The 15,548-nt window shown below is 62.5% G+C and overlaps 2 protein-coding genes across 2 annotated transcripts in view; one reads left to right on the plus strand and one right to left on the minus strand.

Moving 5' to 3' along the window:
* The window catches only part of CHD3 (chromodomain helicase DNA binding protein 3), an 86,550-nt gene that overhangs the window by 29,791 nt on the left and 41,211 nt on the right, over window positions 1-15,548 (minus strand). The window contains 6 exon segments of the mRNA XM_054052721.1: window positions 520-682; window positions 3,072-3,216; window positions 8,377-8,510; window positions 9,936-10,021; window positions 11,364-11,429; window positions 13,978-14,155. Of these exon segments, the coding sequence (XP_053908696.1) occupies window positions 520-682; window positions 3,072-3,216; window positions 8,377-8,510; window positions 9,936-10,021; window positions 11,364-11,429; window positions 13,978-14,155 (772 nt within the window).
* LOC128849971 (uncharacterized) lies at window positions 3,271-6,522 on the plus strand. The gene is made up of 2 exons (XM_054052722.1): window positions 3,271-6,011; window positions 6,364-6,522. The coding sequence occupies exons 1-2, from the start codon at window positions 4,861-4,863 to the stop codon at window positions 6,482-6,484; spliced, it is 1,272 nt and encodes a 423-aa protein (XP_053908697.1). The 5' UTR covers window positions 3,271-4,860; the 3' UTR covers window positions 6,485-6,522.

A 15,548-nucleotide genomic window follows, 5' to 3' on the forward strand; every position in this document is an offset into this window, starting at 1 on the left:
GTCCCCATCCTGTCCCCCCTGTCCCCATCCTGTCCCCCCATCCCCATCCTGTCCCCCCTGTCCCCCCGTCCCCATCCTGTCCCCCCTGTCCCCATCCTGTCCCCCCTGTCCCCCCGTCCCCATCCTGTCCCCCCTGTCCCCATCCTGTCTCCCATGTCCCCCTTGTCCCTATCCCGTCCCCCTTGTCCCCATCCTGTCCCCTCTGTCCCCCATGTCCCCCTCCTGTCCCCCTCTCTGTCCCCCCTGTCCCCATCCTGTCCCCCATGTCCCCATCCTGTCCCCCTGTCACCCTCATCTCTTGTCCCCATCCTGTCCCCCCCGTCCCCCCTGTCCCCCCGTCCCCATCCCGTCCCCCTTGTCCCCCTCTCTGTCCCCCTGTCACCCCCAACCCTTGTCCCCATCCTGTCCCCTATGTCCCCCTCTCTGTCCCTCCCGTCCCCATCCTGTCCCCCATTTGTGTCCCCCCCCTCCTGTCCCCCCTTTGTCCCCCTTTGTGTCCCCCCTCCTGTCCCCCCGTACCGGGCGTGGGGGGGCCGGGGCTGGGGGGGCCGCTCTGGTCGGGGCTGGGGGGCCCCGTTTTGGCGGGCGAAGAGGCGCGGGAGGAGCGCTTCGAGTCCACGCTCGGCTCCGGCGCCAATTCCGGAAGGCTCCAACGCCCATTGATGTGCTCGAACTCCTGCACCTGCGGGGGGGGGGGGACCCCGATTTGGGGGGGAACACAGTTATGGGGGGGACGACACCGATTTGGGGGGGAACCCAGTTATGGGGGGGACGACACCGATTTGGGGGGGAACCCAGTCATGGGGGGGGGGGGACACCCTGATTTGGGGGGGAACCCAGTCATGGGGGGGGGCATAGGGGTTTGGGGGTGAACCCAGTCATGGGGGGGGACGCAGGGGTTTGGGGGTGACAGAGGGGTTTGGGGGTGAACCCAGTCGGGAGGGACACACAGGGGTTTGGGGGTGACAGAGGGGTTTGGGGGTGAACCCAGTTATGGGGGGACGCAGGGGTTTGGGGTGACAGAGGGGTTTGGGGGTGAACCCAGTTATGGGGGGAACACAGGGGTTTGGGGGTGAACCCAGTTATGGGGGGGACAGAGGGGTTTGGAGGGGACAGAGGGGTTTGGGGGGGACGCAGGGGTTTGGGGGTGAACCCAGTCATGGGGGGGGGCGCAGGGGTTTGGGGGTGACAGAGGGGTTTGGGGGTGAACCCAGTCATGGGGGGGGACAGAGGGGTTTGGGGGGGACAGAGGGGTTTGGAGGTGAACCCAGTCATGGGGAGGGGACAGGGGTTTGGGGGTGACAGAGGGGTTTGGGGGTGAACCCAGTCATGGGGGGGGACAGAGGGGTTTGGGGGGGACAGAGGGGTTTGGGGGTGAACCCAGTCATGGGGAGGGGACAGGGGTTTGGGGGGGGACACAGGGGTTTGGGGGGAACACAGGGGTTTGGGGGGCACAGAGAGGTTTTGGGGGAACAGAGGGGGTTTGGGGGGGACACAGGGGTTTGGGGGTGAACCCAGTTATGGGGGGGACATAGGGGTTTGGGGGGGACAGAGGGGTTTGGGGGTGAACCCAGTTATGGGGGGGGATATAGGGGTTTGGGGGTGAACCCAGTTATGGGGGGGGATATAGGGGTTTGGGGGGGACAGAGGGGTTTGGGGGTGAACCCAGTTATGGGGGGGGATATAGGGGTTTGGGGGGGACAGAGGGGTTTGGGGGTGAACCCAGTCATGGGGAGGGGACAGGGGTTTGGGGGGGGACACAGGGGTTTGGGGGGAACACAGGGGTTTGGGGGGGACAGAGAGGTTTTGGGGGAACAGAGGGGGTTTGGGGGGGACACAGGGGTTTGGGGGGGACAGGGGTTTGGGGGGACACAGGGGGTTTGGGGGGGACAGAGGGGTTTGGGGGGGACAGCAGTTTTGGGAAGACACAGGGGTTTGGGGGGACAGAGGGGTTTGGGGGTGAACCCAGTTATGGGGGGGGACAGGGGTTTGGGGGACACACAGGGGGTTTGGGGGGACAGAGGGGTTTGGAGGGGACACAGGGGTTTGGGGGGGACAGCAGTTTTCGGAAGACACAGGGGTTTGGGGGGACAGAGGGGTTTAGGGGTGAACCCAGTTTTGGGGGGACACAGGGGTTTGGGGGGACAGAGGGGATTGGGGGGGGCACAGGGGTTTGGGGGGGACAGAGGGGTTTGGGGGGGACAGAGGGGTTTGGGGCTGAATCCAGTTTTGGGGGGGACACAGGGGTTTGGGGGGGACACAGGGGTTTGGGAGGGATGGGACAGAGATTTGGGGGACGCAGGGGTTTGGGGGGGACAGAGATTTGGGGGGACATGGATATTTGGGGGGGATGCAGGAGTTTGGGGGGGAGAGAGGGGTTTGGGGGGGGAGAGAGGGGTTTGGGGGGACACAGATTTGGGGATCACACAGAGGAGTTTGGGGGTGACACACAGATTTGGGGGTGACACAGAGGGCTTTGGGGGTGCCAGAGGGCTTTGGGGGTGCCCCAGAGCTTTGGGGGTGCCCCCAGTTTTGGGTGGGGACGCAGCAGTTTTGGGGGGACAGAGGGGTTTGGGGGTGACACAAAGACTTGGGGGTGACACAGAGGGTTGTGGGGGTGACACAGAGGGCTTTGGGGGTGCCAGAGGGCTTTGGGGGTGCCCCAGGGATTTGGGGGTGCCCCCAGTTTTGGGTGGGGACGCAGCAGTTTTGGGGAGACAGAGGGGTTTGGGGATGACACAGAGGGGTTTGTGGGTGACACAGAGATTTAGGAGTGACACAGAGATTTGGGGGTGCCACAGGGCTTTGGGGGGTGCCACAGAGGGATTTGGGGGTGACAGAGGGCTTTGGGGGGTGCCACAGAGATTTGGGGGTGCCACAGGGATTTGGGGGTGCCCCCAGTTTTCAGGGGGACGCAGGGCTTTGGCGGGACAGAGGGGTTTGGGGGGGACACAGAGGGGTTTGGGGGTGCCACAAAGACTTGGGGGTGCCATGGAGGGGTTTGGAGGTGCCAGGGAGGGCTTTGGGGGTGCCCCTGGGTTTTGGGGGTGCCCCCCGGGGTTTTGGGGTACCTTCTTCTTGACGAGGGACATGACGCCGATGCGGGTGAGCACCTGCTGCCGCGAGAGCCCCTCCCGCGGGACACCGTCGGCGAAGGTCTCGGAGCCGTCGGCCCCCGGCTCGCACAGGTGGCGCATGAACAGCGACACGTAGGCCCTGGGGACACGCGCACCGCCACCACGGGGCACCCAATGTCCCCAACGTCCCCATGTCCCCATGTCCTCGATGTCCCCAACGTCCCCAATGCCACCGTTCCTGTCCCCAAAGTCCCACTGTCCCCACAGATCCCATTCTCAGAGCTCTCTGTCCCCACTGTCGCTGTCCCCAATGTCCATTGTCACCACAAACTGTGTCCCCAAAGGCCTCTTGTCCCCATTGTCACCATCCCTCATGTCTCCAATGTCCCCAATGTCCCCATGTCCTCGATGTCCCCAATGCCACCGTTCCTGTCCCCAAAGTCCCGTTGTCCCCATAGACCCCATTCTCAGAGCTCTCTGTCCCCACTGTCGCTGTCCCCAATGTCCGTTGTCACCACAGACTGTGTCACCAAAGGCCTCTTGTCCTCATTGTCACCGTCCCCAATGTCCCCACTGTCCCCATGTCCTCGATGTCCCCAATGCCACCGTTCCTGACCCCAAAGTCCCATTGTCCCCATAGATCCCATTCTCAGAGCTCTCTGTCCCCACTGTCGCTGTCCCCAATGTCCATTGTCACCACAGACTGTGTCCCAAAGGTCCCTTCTCCCCATTGTCACCACTGTCACCATCCCCAATGTCCCTTCTCCCCATTGTCACCGTCCCCGATGTCCCCGATGTCCCCAATGCCACCGTTCCTGTCCCCAAAGTCCCATTGTCCCCATAGACCCCATTCTCAGAGCTCTCTGTCCCCACTGTCACTGTCCCCAATGTCCGTTGTCACCACACACTGTGTCCCCAAAAGGTCCCTTCTCCCCATTGTCACCATTGTCACCATCCCCAATGTCCCTTCTCCCCACTGTCACCATCCCTGATGTCCCCACTGTCCCCAATGCCACCGTTCCTGTCCCCAAAGCCCCATTCTCCCCTCAGATCCCATTCTCAGAGCTCTCTGTCCCCACTGTCGCTGTCCCCAATGTCCATTGTCACCACAGACTGTGTCCCAAAGGTCCCTTCTCCCCATTGTCACCACTGTCACCATCCCCAATGTCCCTTCTCCCCATTGTCACCGTCCCCGATGTCCCCACTGTCCCCGATGCCACCGTTCCTGTCCCCAAAGCCCCATTCTCCCCTCAGATCCCATTCTCAGAGCTCTCTGTCCCCACTGTCGCTGTCCCCAATGTCCGTTGTCACCACAGACTGTGTCCCCAAAGTCCTCTTGTCCCCATTGTCACCATTGTCACCATCCCCAATGTCCCTTCTCCCCAATGGCACCGTCCCTGATGTCCCCGATGTCCCCAATGCCACCGTTCCTGTCCCCAAAGTCCCGTTGTCCCCATAGACCCCATTCTCAGAGCTCTCTGTCCCCACTGTCGCTGTCCCCAATGTCCGTTGTCACCACAGACTGTGTCACCAAAGGCCTCTTGTCCCCATTGTCACCGTCCCCAATGTCCCTTCTCCCCATTGTCACCATCCCCGATGTCCCCAATGCCACCGTTCCTGTCCCCAAAGTCCCATTGTCCCCACAGATCCCATTCTCAGAGCTCTCTGTCCCCACTGTCGCTGTCCCCAATGTCCGTTGTCACCACAGACTGTGACCCCAAAGTCCTCTTGTCCCCATTGTCACTGTCCCCAATGTCCCTTCTCCCCATTGGCACCGTCCCTGATGTCCCCGATGTCCCCAACGCCACTGTTCCTGTCTCCAAAGTCCCATTGTCCCCACAGACCCCATTCTCAGAGCTCTCTGTCCCCACTGTCGCTGTCCCCAATGTCCGTTGTCACCACAGACTGTGTCCCCAAAGGCCTCTTGTCCCCATTGTCACTGTCCCCAATGTCCCTTCTCCCCATTGGCACCGTCCCTGATGTCCCCGATGTCCCCAATGCCACCGTTCCTGTCCCCAAAGTCCCGTTGTCCCCACAGATCCCATTCTCAGAGCTCTCTGTCCCCACTGTCGCTGTCCCCAATGTCCGTTGTCACCACAGACTGTGTCCCCAAAGGCCTCTTGTCCCCATTGTCACCATTGTCACCATCCCCAATGTCCCTTCTCCCCATTGTCACCATCCCCAATGTCCCCACTGTCCCCAATGCCACCGTTCCTGTCCCCAAAGTCCCATTGTCCCCACAGACCCCATTCTCAGAGCTCTCTGTCCCCACTGTCGCTGTCCCCAATGTCCGTTGTCACCACAGACTGTGTCCCCAAAGTCCTCTTGTCCCCATTGTCACCATTGTCACCATCCCCAATGTCCCTTCTCCCCATCGGCACCATCCCTGATGTCCCCGATGTCCCCAATGCCACCGTTCCTGTCCCCAAAGTCCCACTGTCCCCATAGATCCCATTCTCAGAGCTCTCTGTCCCCACTGTCGCTGTCCCCAATGTCCATTGTCACCACACACTGTCCCCCCAAAGGCCTCTTGTCACCATTGTCACTGTCTCTGATGTCCCCAATGTCCCCAATGTCCCCACTGTCACCATCCCTGATGTCCCCAATGTTCCCAATGCCACCGTTCCTGTCCCCAAAGTCCCGTTGTCCCCATAGATCCCATTCTCAGAGCTCTCTGTCCCCACTGTCGCTGTCCCCAATGTCTGTTGTCACCACAAACTGTGTCACCAAAAGGTCCCTTCTCTCCATTGTCACCATTGTCACCATCCCCAATGTCCCTTCTCCCCATTGGCACCGTCCCCAATGTCCCCAATGCCACTGTTCCTGTCCCCAAAGTCCCGTTGTCCCCACAGATCCCATTCTCAGAGCTCTCTGTCCCCACTGTCACTGTCCCCAACGTCCATTGTCACCACAGATTGTGCCCCAACATCCCCAATGTCCCCAAATGCCCTCAGTGTCCCCAATGTCCCTAAAGGCTCTCAGTGTCCCCAACATCCCTGATGTCCCCCAATGCCCTCAGTGTCCCCAATGTCCCCAACGTCCCTAAAGGCCCTCAGTGTCCCCAACGTCCCTGATGTCCCCAAAGGCCCTCAGTGTCCCCAATGTCCCTAAAGGCCTTCAGTGTCCCCAACGTCCCTGATGTCCCCAAAGGCCCTCAGTGTCCCCAATGTCCCTAAAGGCTCTCAGTGTCCCCAACATCCCTGATGTCCCCAAAGGCCCTCAGTGTCCCCAATGTCCCTGATGTCCCCAAAGGCCCTCAGCGTCCCCGACGTCCCCGACGTCCCCGATGTCCCCAAATGCCCTCAGTGTCCCCAACATCCCCGATGTCCCCCAATGCCCTCAGCGTCCCCGACGTCCCCGATGTCCCCAAATGCCCTCAGCGTCCCCGACGTCCCCGATGTCCCTAACCGTCCCCAGCGCCCCGGTGCCATCAGCCTGTCCCCTCGTCACCGCGCCCGTGACGGCTGTGCCACCACCTCTGGACGGGTTCCGCCACTGCTCTGGTGTCCCCGCGGTCCAGACCGGGTCCCCCCGAGGGGCCGTTGGGGACGTTGGGGACCCCGGGGGTTGGTGTGCGCCGGGCTGAGGGGGACACGGCCTCGTCCGCTCCCCAGGAACGCCGACGGCGGTGGCACTCGGCTGAGTAAGGGCTCATCACGCGGCACCGGGGACACTCGGGGACACCTCCCAAAGCCACCCCCTGTCCCGATGTCACCCCCTGTCCCGATGTCACCCTCTGTCCTGGTGCCACCTCCTATCCCGGTGTCACTCCCTGTCCTGATGTCACCCCCTGTCCTGATGTCACCCCCTGCCCTGATGCCACCCCCTGTCCTGGTGTCACCCCTTGTCCTGGTGTCACCCCCTGTCCCAAAGCCACCCCCTGTCCTGGTGTCACCCCCTGTCCTGATGCCACCCCCTGTCCTGATGTCACCCCTTGTCCTGATGTCACCTCCTGTCCCAAAGCCACCCCCTGTCCTGATGTCACCCCCTGTCCTGGTGTCACCTCCTACCCTGATGTCACCCCTTGTCCTGATGTCACCCCCTGTCCTGGTGTCACCTCCTATCCTGATGTGACCCCCATCCTTGTGTCACCCCCTGTCCTGATGTCACCCCTTGTCCTGGTGTCACCCCCTTGTCCTGGTGTCACCCCCTGTCCTGGTGTCACCCCCTTGTCCTGGTGTCACCCCCTGTCCTGATGTCACCCCCTATCCTGATGTCATCTCCTGTCCTCATGTCACCCCCTGTCCCCAATGTCCCCCTGTCCCAAAGCCACCCCTTGTCCTGATATCACCTGCGTCCCCAACGTCTCCCTGTCCTGATGTCACCCCCTGTCCCAATGCCACCCCGTCCCCAATGTCTCAAAGCCACTCCCTGTCCTAATGTCACTCCTTGTCCCTAACGTCCCCCTGTCCTGATGCCACCCCGTCCCCAGTGTCTCCCTGTCCCAAAGCCACCCTCTGTCCTGATGTCACCCCCTGTCCTCAACGTCCCCCGTCCCAAAGCCATCCCATCCCGATGTCACCCCTTGTCCCCAGCATCCCCCTGTCCTGATGTCACCCCCTGCCCCGATGTCACCCCTTGTCCCCAACATCCTCCCTGTCCTGATGCCACCCTGTCCCCAGCGTCCCCTCTGTCCCCAAGCCACTCCCTGTCCTGATGTCACCCCCTGTCCCCAACCTCCCTCTGTCCCAAAGCCACTCTCTGTCCCGATGCCACTCCATCCCAATGTCACCCCTTGTCCCCAACGTCCCCTCTGTCCCAAAGCCACCCCCAGTCCTGATGTCACCCTGTCCCCAGCGTCCCCTCTGTCCCCAAGCCACTCCCTGTCCTGATATCACCCCCTGTCCCCAACCTCCCCCTGTCCCAAAGCCACTCCCTGTCCCGATGTCACCCCTTGTCCCCAACGTCCCCCCTCTCCCAAAGCCACCCCTATCCCCAGTGTCCCCTCATCCCAAAGCCACTCCCTGTCCTGATGTCACCCCTGTCCCGATGTCACCCCCTGTCCCCAGCGTCCCCCCTCTCCCAAAGCCACCCCTATCCCCAGTGTCCCCTCATCCCAAAGCCACTCCCTGTCCTGATGTCACCCCTGTCCTGATGTCACCCCCTGTCCCCAGCGTCCCCCTGTCCTGATGCCACCCTCTATCCTGATGTCACCCCGTCCCCAGTATCCCCGTCCCAAAGCCACTCCCTGTCCCAAAGCCACCCCGTCCCCAGTGTCCCCCCTTGTCCCCAGCGTCCCCCTGTCCTGCTGCCACCCCCTGTCCCCCGTGTCCCCCCCCGTGTCCCCTCTGTCACCCACTTGAACTCCTTCTCGGTTTTGCCGCGCAGGTCCCTGACGAGCCACTGCGAGGTGAAGGCGTCCTGCGGCGGCATTCCCCACCGCATCACCGCGTTCAGGAAGGCCTTCCGCTGCCGTGTGTTGAACCCCAAAACCTGCGGGACCCCAAAACCCATCGCTGAACCCCAAAATCCATCGCTGAACCCAAAAATCCAGGGGGAGGGAACACACCCCGAGATCCAAAGGGGAGACCCAGATGGCAAAGGAGGCACCGGAGAGGAGGGGGGAGATGGTACGAGGGGGTCACAAAGGGGGAGGGGGGGACCCCCCCAAAATGTGGGGGGACCCCGGAATTTAGGGGGGTCATAAGTGTGAAGGGTAACTAAAAAATGGGGGGACACAAGTGAAGGGGGGCCCAAAATTTGGGGGTCTCAAAATCCAGGGGGACACAAAATGCGGGGGGACACAGGCCAGAAGGGAAAGGAGTCATCAGGGGGGTGGGGGACCCCAAAATGTGGGGGGACCCCAGAATGTAGGGGGGTGATAAGTGTGAAGGGTAACTAAAATCTGGGGGGACATAAGTGAAGGGGGGCCCAAAATTTGGGGGTCTCAAAATGCGGGGGGACACAAAATGCAGGGGGACACAGGCCAGAAGGGAAAGGGGTCACAAAGGGGGTGGGGGACCCCAAAATGTGGGGGGACCCCGGAATTTAGGGGGGTCATAAGTGTGGGGGGGAGAAGGTGAAATCTGGGGGGGGTCATAAGTGAAGGGGGACACAAAATCAGGGGTCATAAAATCTGGGGGGACACAAAATGCGGGGGGGACACAGGCCAGAAGGGAAAGGGGTCACAAAGGGGGTGGGGGGACCCCAAAATCTGGGGGGGTCCCGGAATTTAGGGGGGTCATAAGTGTGAAGGGTAACTAAAAAATGGGGGGACACAAGTGAAGGGGGGCCCAAAATTTGGGGGTCTCAAAATCCGGGGGGACACAAAATGCGGGGGGACACAGGCCAGAAGGGAAAGGAGTCATCAGGGGGGTGGGGGACCCCAAAATGTGGGGGGACCCCGGAATTTAGGGGGGTCATAAGTGTGGGGGGGAGAAGGTGAAATCTGGGGGGGTCATAAGTGAAGGGGGACCCAAAACCTGGGGGTCACAAAATGCGGGGGGACACAGGCCAGAAGGCAAAGGGGTCACCAGGGGGGTGGGGGGACCCCAAAATCTGGGGGGACCCCGGAATTTAGGGGTGTCATAAGTGTGGGGGGGGGGAAGGCAAAATCTGGGGGGGTCATAAGTGAAGGGGGACCCAAAATTTGGGGGTCATAAAATCCAGGGGGACACAAAATGCAGGGGGACACAGGCCCGAAGGCAAAGGAGTCATCAGGGGGGTGGGGGGGACCCCAAAATCCATGAGGGGGTGAAGTTTGGGGTGGGGGGGACCCAAACTCCAGAGAGACCCCAATATCCGGGGGGGGTCACAAGGGGGTGTGTGATGAATGGGGGGGGAGACCCCGAAATTAAGGGGGGGCCCAAACTCAGGGGGACCCCAATATCGGGGGGGGACGACCCCCCAATATCCAACCTCGATGTTCCCCCCGACGCGGGCGAGGAGGGGGGGAAGAGGTTTGTCCTTCTCGTTCCGCAGTTGCCGCTTGGATTGACGGCGGCCTGGGGGGGGGGGGGGAAGGGGGAAAGGGGGGGTCAGTGGGCACCCCCAAAAGCACCCTGACCCCCACCCCAGCACCCTGACCCCCCTCAAGGCACCCTGACCCCCCCCCAAGGCACCCTGAACCCCCCCAAGGCACCCTGACCCCCCCTAATGAACCCTGACCCCCACCCCAGCACCCTGACCCCCCCTCAATGCACCCTGACCCCCCCCAAAGGCACCCTGACCCCCCCCTAATGCACCCTGACCCCCCCAAAGGCACCCTGACCCCCCCCAAGGCATCCTGACCCCCCTCAAGGCACCCTGACCCCCCCCAAAGGCACCCTGACCCCCCCCAATGCACCCTGACCCCCCTCCCAAAGCACCCTGACCCCCCCAAAGGCACCCTGACCCCCCTGAAGGCACCCTGACCCCCCCAAAGGCACCCTGACCCCCCCCAAGGCACCCTGACCCCCCCCAAAGGCACCCTGACCCCCCCTCAAGGCACCCTGACCCCCCCCAAGGCACCCTGACCCCCCTCAAGGCACCCTGACCCCCCCCAAAGGCACCCTGACCCCCCCTCAAGGCACCCTGACCCCCCTGAAGGCACCCTGACCCCCCCAAAGGCACCCTGACCCCCCCTAATGCACCCTGACCCCCCCTCAAGGCACCCTGACCCCCCTCTAATGCACCCTGACCCCCCCAAAGGCACCCTGACCCCCCCAAGGCACCCTGACCCCCCCTCAAGGCACCCTGACCCCCCCCAAAGGCACCCTGACCCCCCCCCAGGGGACACAAGGAAGAATGTGGGGAGACACCTGGGGACACACAGAGGGGACACGGGGGGGACACAGAGGGGACAATGGGGGACACAGAGGGGACATGGGGGGATGTGGGGGACACAGAGGGGACAGTGGGGGACACAGAGGGGATGTGGGGGGATGTGGGGGACACAGAGGGGACAGTGGGGGACACAGAGGGGACATGGGGGGATGTGGGGGACACAGAGGGGACGTGGGGGGACAGTGGGGGACACAGAGGGGACAGCGGGGGACACAGAGGGGATGTGGGGACACAGAGGGGACAGCGGGGGACACAGAGGGGACAGTGGGGGACACAGAGGGGACGGCGGGGGACACAGAGGGGACAGCGAGGGACACAGAGGGGATGTGGGGGGATGTGGGGACACAGAGGGGACAATGGGGGACACAGAGGGGACGGTGGGGGACACAGAGGGGACAGCGAGGGACACAGAGGGGACGGTGGGGGACACAGAGGGGACAGTGGGGGACACAGAGGGGACAGTGGGGGGACACAGAGGGGATTTGGGGGGACACAGAGGGGACATGGGGGGACGCCACTCACCCTCGGGTCGCTCATCGAAGTCCTCGTCCTCCTCCTCAGAGCCCACTGAGTACTCGGACTGATTATCTACGGGGGACCCGTGAGCACCAGTGCCACCAGTGCCACCAGTGCCCACCAGTGCCCACCAGTACCAACCAGTGCCACCAGTGCCACCAGTGCCCACCAGTGCCAACCAGTGCCCACCAGTGCCCACCAGTGCCAACCAGTGCCACCAGTGCCACCAGTGCCAACCAGTGCCACCAGTAGCTCCCAGTACCCTCCCAGTGCCCTCCAGTGCCAACCAGTGCCCACCAGTGCCAACCAGTGCCACCAGTGCCAACCAGTAGCTCCCAGTACCCTCCCAGTAGCTCCCAGTACCCTCCCAGTGCCCACCTTGGTCCTCCTGGGTGGCATCGTTGTAGTTGACCTCCTTGCACACACACTTGCCTTTACCCAGATTGCCTCCCAGTCCCTCCCAGTGCCTCCCAGCGCCTCCCAGTGTCTCCCAGTGCCCTCCCAGTGCCTCCCAGTGCCCACCAGTGCCTCCCAGTGCCCTCCCAGTGCCCTCCCAGTCCCTACCTTGGTCCTCCTGAGCAGCATCACTGTAGTTGACCTCCTTGCGCTCACGCTTGCCCTTACCCAGGTTGCATCCCAGTCCCTCCCAGTGCCTCCCAGTCTCTTCCATTCTCCTCCCAGTGCCTCCCAGTCCCTCCCAGTGCCCTCCCAGTGGCTCCCAGTGCCCACCTTGGTCCCCCTGGGCGGCGTCATTGTAGTTGACCTCCTTGCGCTCGCGCTTGCCCTCACCCAGGTTGCATCCCAGTGCCCTCCCAGTCCCTCCCCAGTTCCTCCCAGTCCCTCCCCAGTTCCTCCTAGTGCCCACCAGTCCCTCCCAGTGCCCTCCCAGTGCCCACCAGTGCCTCCCAGTGCCCTCCCAGTGCCTCCCAGTGCCCTCCCAGTGCCCACCTTGGTCCTCCTGGGCGGTGGTGTTGTAGTTGACCTCCTTGCAGACGCGCTTGCCCTCACCCAGGTTGCATCCCAGTGCCTCCCAGTCCCTCCCCAGTCCCTCCCCAGTCCCTCCCAGTCCCTCCCCAGTGCCTCCTAGTGCCCACCAGTCCCTCCCAGTGCCCTCCCAGTCCCTCCCAGTCCCTCCCAGTGCCCTCCCACTGCCCACCTTGGTCCTCCTGGGTGGCGTCATTGTAGTTGACCTCCTTGCGCTCGCGCTTGCCCTCACCCAGGTTGCATCCCAGTGCCCTCCCAGTGCCTCCCAGTCCCTTCCATTCTCCTCCCAGTGGCTCCCAGTCCCTCCCAGTGCCCACCTTGGTCCCCCTGGGCGGCGTCATTGTAGTTGACCTCCTTGCGCTCGCGCTTGCCCTCACCCAGGTTGCATCCCAGTGCCCTCCCAGTCCCTCCCCAGTTCCTCCCAGTCCCTCCCCAGTTCCTCCTAGTGCCCACCAGTCCCTCCCAGTGCCCTCCCAGTGCCCACCAGTGCCTCCCAGTGCCCTCCCAGTACCTCCCAGTGCCCTCCCAGTGCCCACCTTGGTCCTCCTGGGCGGCGGCGTTGTAGTTGACCTCCTTGCAGACGCGCTTGCCCTCACCCAGGTTGCATCCCAGTGCCTCCCAGTCCCTTCCATTCTCCTCCCAGTGCCTCCCAGTCCCTCCCCAGTTCCTCCCAGTCCCTCCCCAGTTCCTCCTAGTGCCCACCAGTCCCTCCCAGTGCCCTCCCAGTGCCCACCAGTGCCTCCTAGTGCCCTCCCAGTGCCTCCCAGTGCCCTCCCACTGCCCACCTTGGTCCTCCTGGGCGGCGTCATTGTAGTTGACCTCCTTGCGCTCGCGCTTGCCCTCACCCAGGTTGCATCCCAGTGCCCTCCCAGTCCCTCCCCAGTTCCTCCCAGTCCCTCCCCAGTTCCTCCTAGTGCCCACCAGTCCCTCCCAGTGCCCTCCCAGTGCCCACCAGTGCCTCCCAGTGCCCTCCCAGTGCCTCCCAGTGCCCTCCCAGTGCCCACCTTGGTCCTCCTGGGCGGCGGTGTTGTAGTTGACCTCCTTGCAGACGCGCTTGCCCTCACCCAGGTTGCATCCCAGTGCCCTCCCAGTCCCTCCCAGTGCCCTCCCAGTGCCCTCCCAGTGGCTCCCAGTGCCCACCTTGGTCCTCCTGGGCGGCGTCGTTGTAATTGACCTCCTTGCACACACACTTGCCCTTGCCCAGGTTGCATCCCAGTGCCTCCCAGTGCCTCCCAGTGCCCTCCCAGTGCCCTCCCAGTCTCTCCCAGTGCCTCCCAGTACAGTCCCAGTGCCTCCCAGTGCCTCCCAGTGCCCACCTTGGTCCTCCTGGGTGGCATCGTTGTAGTTGACCTCCTTGCGCTCACGCTTGCCCTTGCCGAGGTTGCCTCCCAGTGCCTCCCAGTGCCATCCCAGTGCCTCCCAGTCCCTCCCAGTCCCTCCCAGTGGCTCCCAGTGCCTCTCAGTACCCTCCCAGTGCCCTCCCAGTGCCTCCCAGTGCCCACCTTGGTCCTCCTGGGTGGCATCGTTGTAGTTGACCTCCTTGCGCTCATGCTTGCCCTCACCCAGGTTGCCTCCCAGTGCCTCCCAGTGCCCTCCCAGTCCCTCCCAGTGCCTCCCAGTGGCTCCCAGTGCCCACCTTGGTCCTCCTGGGCGGCGTCGTTGTAGTTGACCTGCTTGCGGACGCGCTTGCCCTTGCCGAGGTTGCGCGCCAGGTCCTCCTGCTGCTGTTCGTAGTGGTGGCGCAGGAGCTTCTCCCAATAGTCCGGGTCGACGTTCTCCTCTTGTTTGATGATCTCCCGTTCGATCTCCTCGATCTGTCGCGACAACAACGCTTCAACGTCCCCATCGCGACGGACCAAAAGGGGCCCCACCGGCTCCGTCAACGTCGGTTCCATCGGACCCACCACCACCAGTTCCACCACCAACATCTCCATCACCTCCATCGTCATCTCCGTCACCTCCACCATTCCCACCGCCATCATCCTTATCCCCGTTTCCATCATTCCCATCTTCGTCTCCACCATCTCCATGGTCCTCATCATCCCTATTGTCTCCACCATCCCCATCTTCTCCATTGTTCCCATCTCCTTCACATCCACCATCTCCACCTTCTCCACCACCTCCATCATCATCTCCACCACCTCCATCCTCCATCACCATCTCCACCACCTCCATCGTCATCTCCATCACCTCCATCACCATCTCCATCACCTCCATCGTCATCTCCATCACCTCCATCGTCATCTCCATCCCCTCCACCCTTCCCACCACCATCAGCCTTATCCGTTTCCATCATTCCCATCTTCGTCTCCACCATCTCCATCGTCCTCATCATCCCTACTGTCTCCATCATCCCCACCTCCACCATCTCCATCATCTCCACCACCTCCACAACCTCCACCACTTCCATCTTCTCCATTGTTCCCATCTCCCTCACCTCCACCATGTCCACCATCTCCCTCATCTCCACCATCTCCTTTGTTCCCATCTCCACCATCTCCCTCACCTCCACCACCTCCATCTTCTTCATTGTTCCCATCTCCACCACTTCCATTGTTCTCATCTTCCTCACCTCCACTGTCTCCACCATCTACACCACCTCCACCATCTCCCTCATCTCCACCATCCCCATCTTCTCCATTGTTCCCATCTCCCTCATCTCCACCACCTCCATCTTCTCCATTGTTCCCATCTCCACCATCTCCACCACCTCCATTGTTCCCATCTTCCTCACCTCCACCTTTTCCACCATCTCCACCACCTCCACCATCCCCATCTTCTCCATTGTTCCCATCTCCACTGTGTCCCTCATCTCCACCATCTCCCTCATCTCCACCCCCTCCACCTTCTCCATTGTTCCCATCTCCACCACCCCCTCCACCTTCTCCATAGTTCCCATCTCCACCACCATCTCCACCTTCTCCACAGTTCCCATCTCCACCACCATCTCCACCTTCTCCACAGTTCCCATCTCCACCACCTCCACCTTCTCCACAGTTCCCATCTCCACCACCCCCTCCACCTTCTCCACAGTTCCCATCTCCACCCCCTCCACCTTCTCCATTGTTCCCATCTCCACCACCTCCACCTTCTCCACAGTTCCCATCTCCACCTTCTCCACAGTTCCCATCTCCACCACCATCTCCACCTTCTCCATAGTTCCCATCTCCACCACCATCTCCACCTTCTCCATAGTTCCCACCTCCA

This window comes from Cuculus canorus, chromosome 36 (genome assembly GCF_017976375.1).
Source record: "Cuculus canorus isolate bCucCan1 chromosome 36, bCucCan1.pri, whole genome shotgun sequence".
Taxonomy (NCBI): domain Eukaryota; kingdom Metazoa; phylum Chordata; class Aves; order Cuculiformes; family Cuculidae; genus Cuculus; species Cuculus canorus.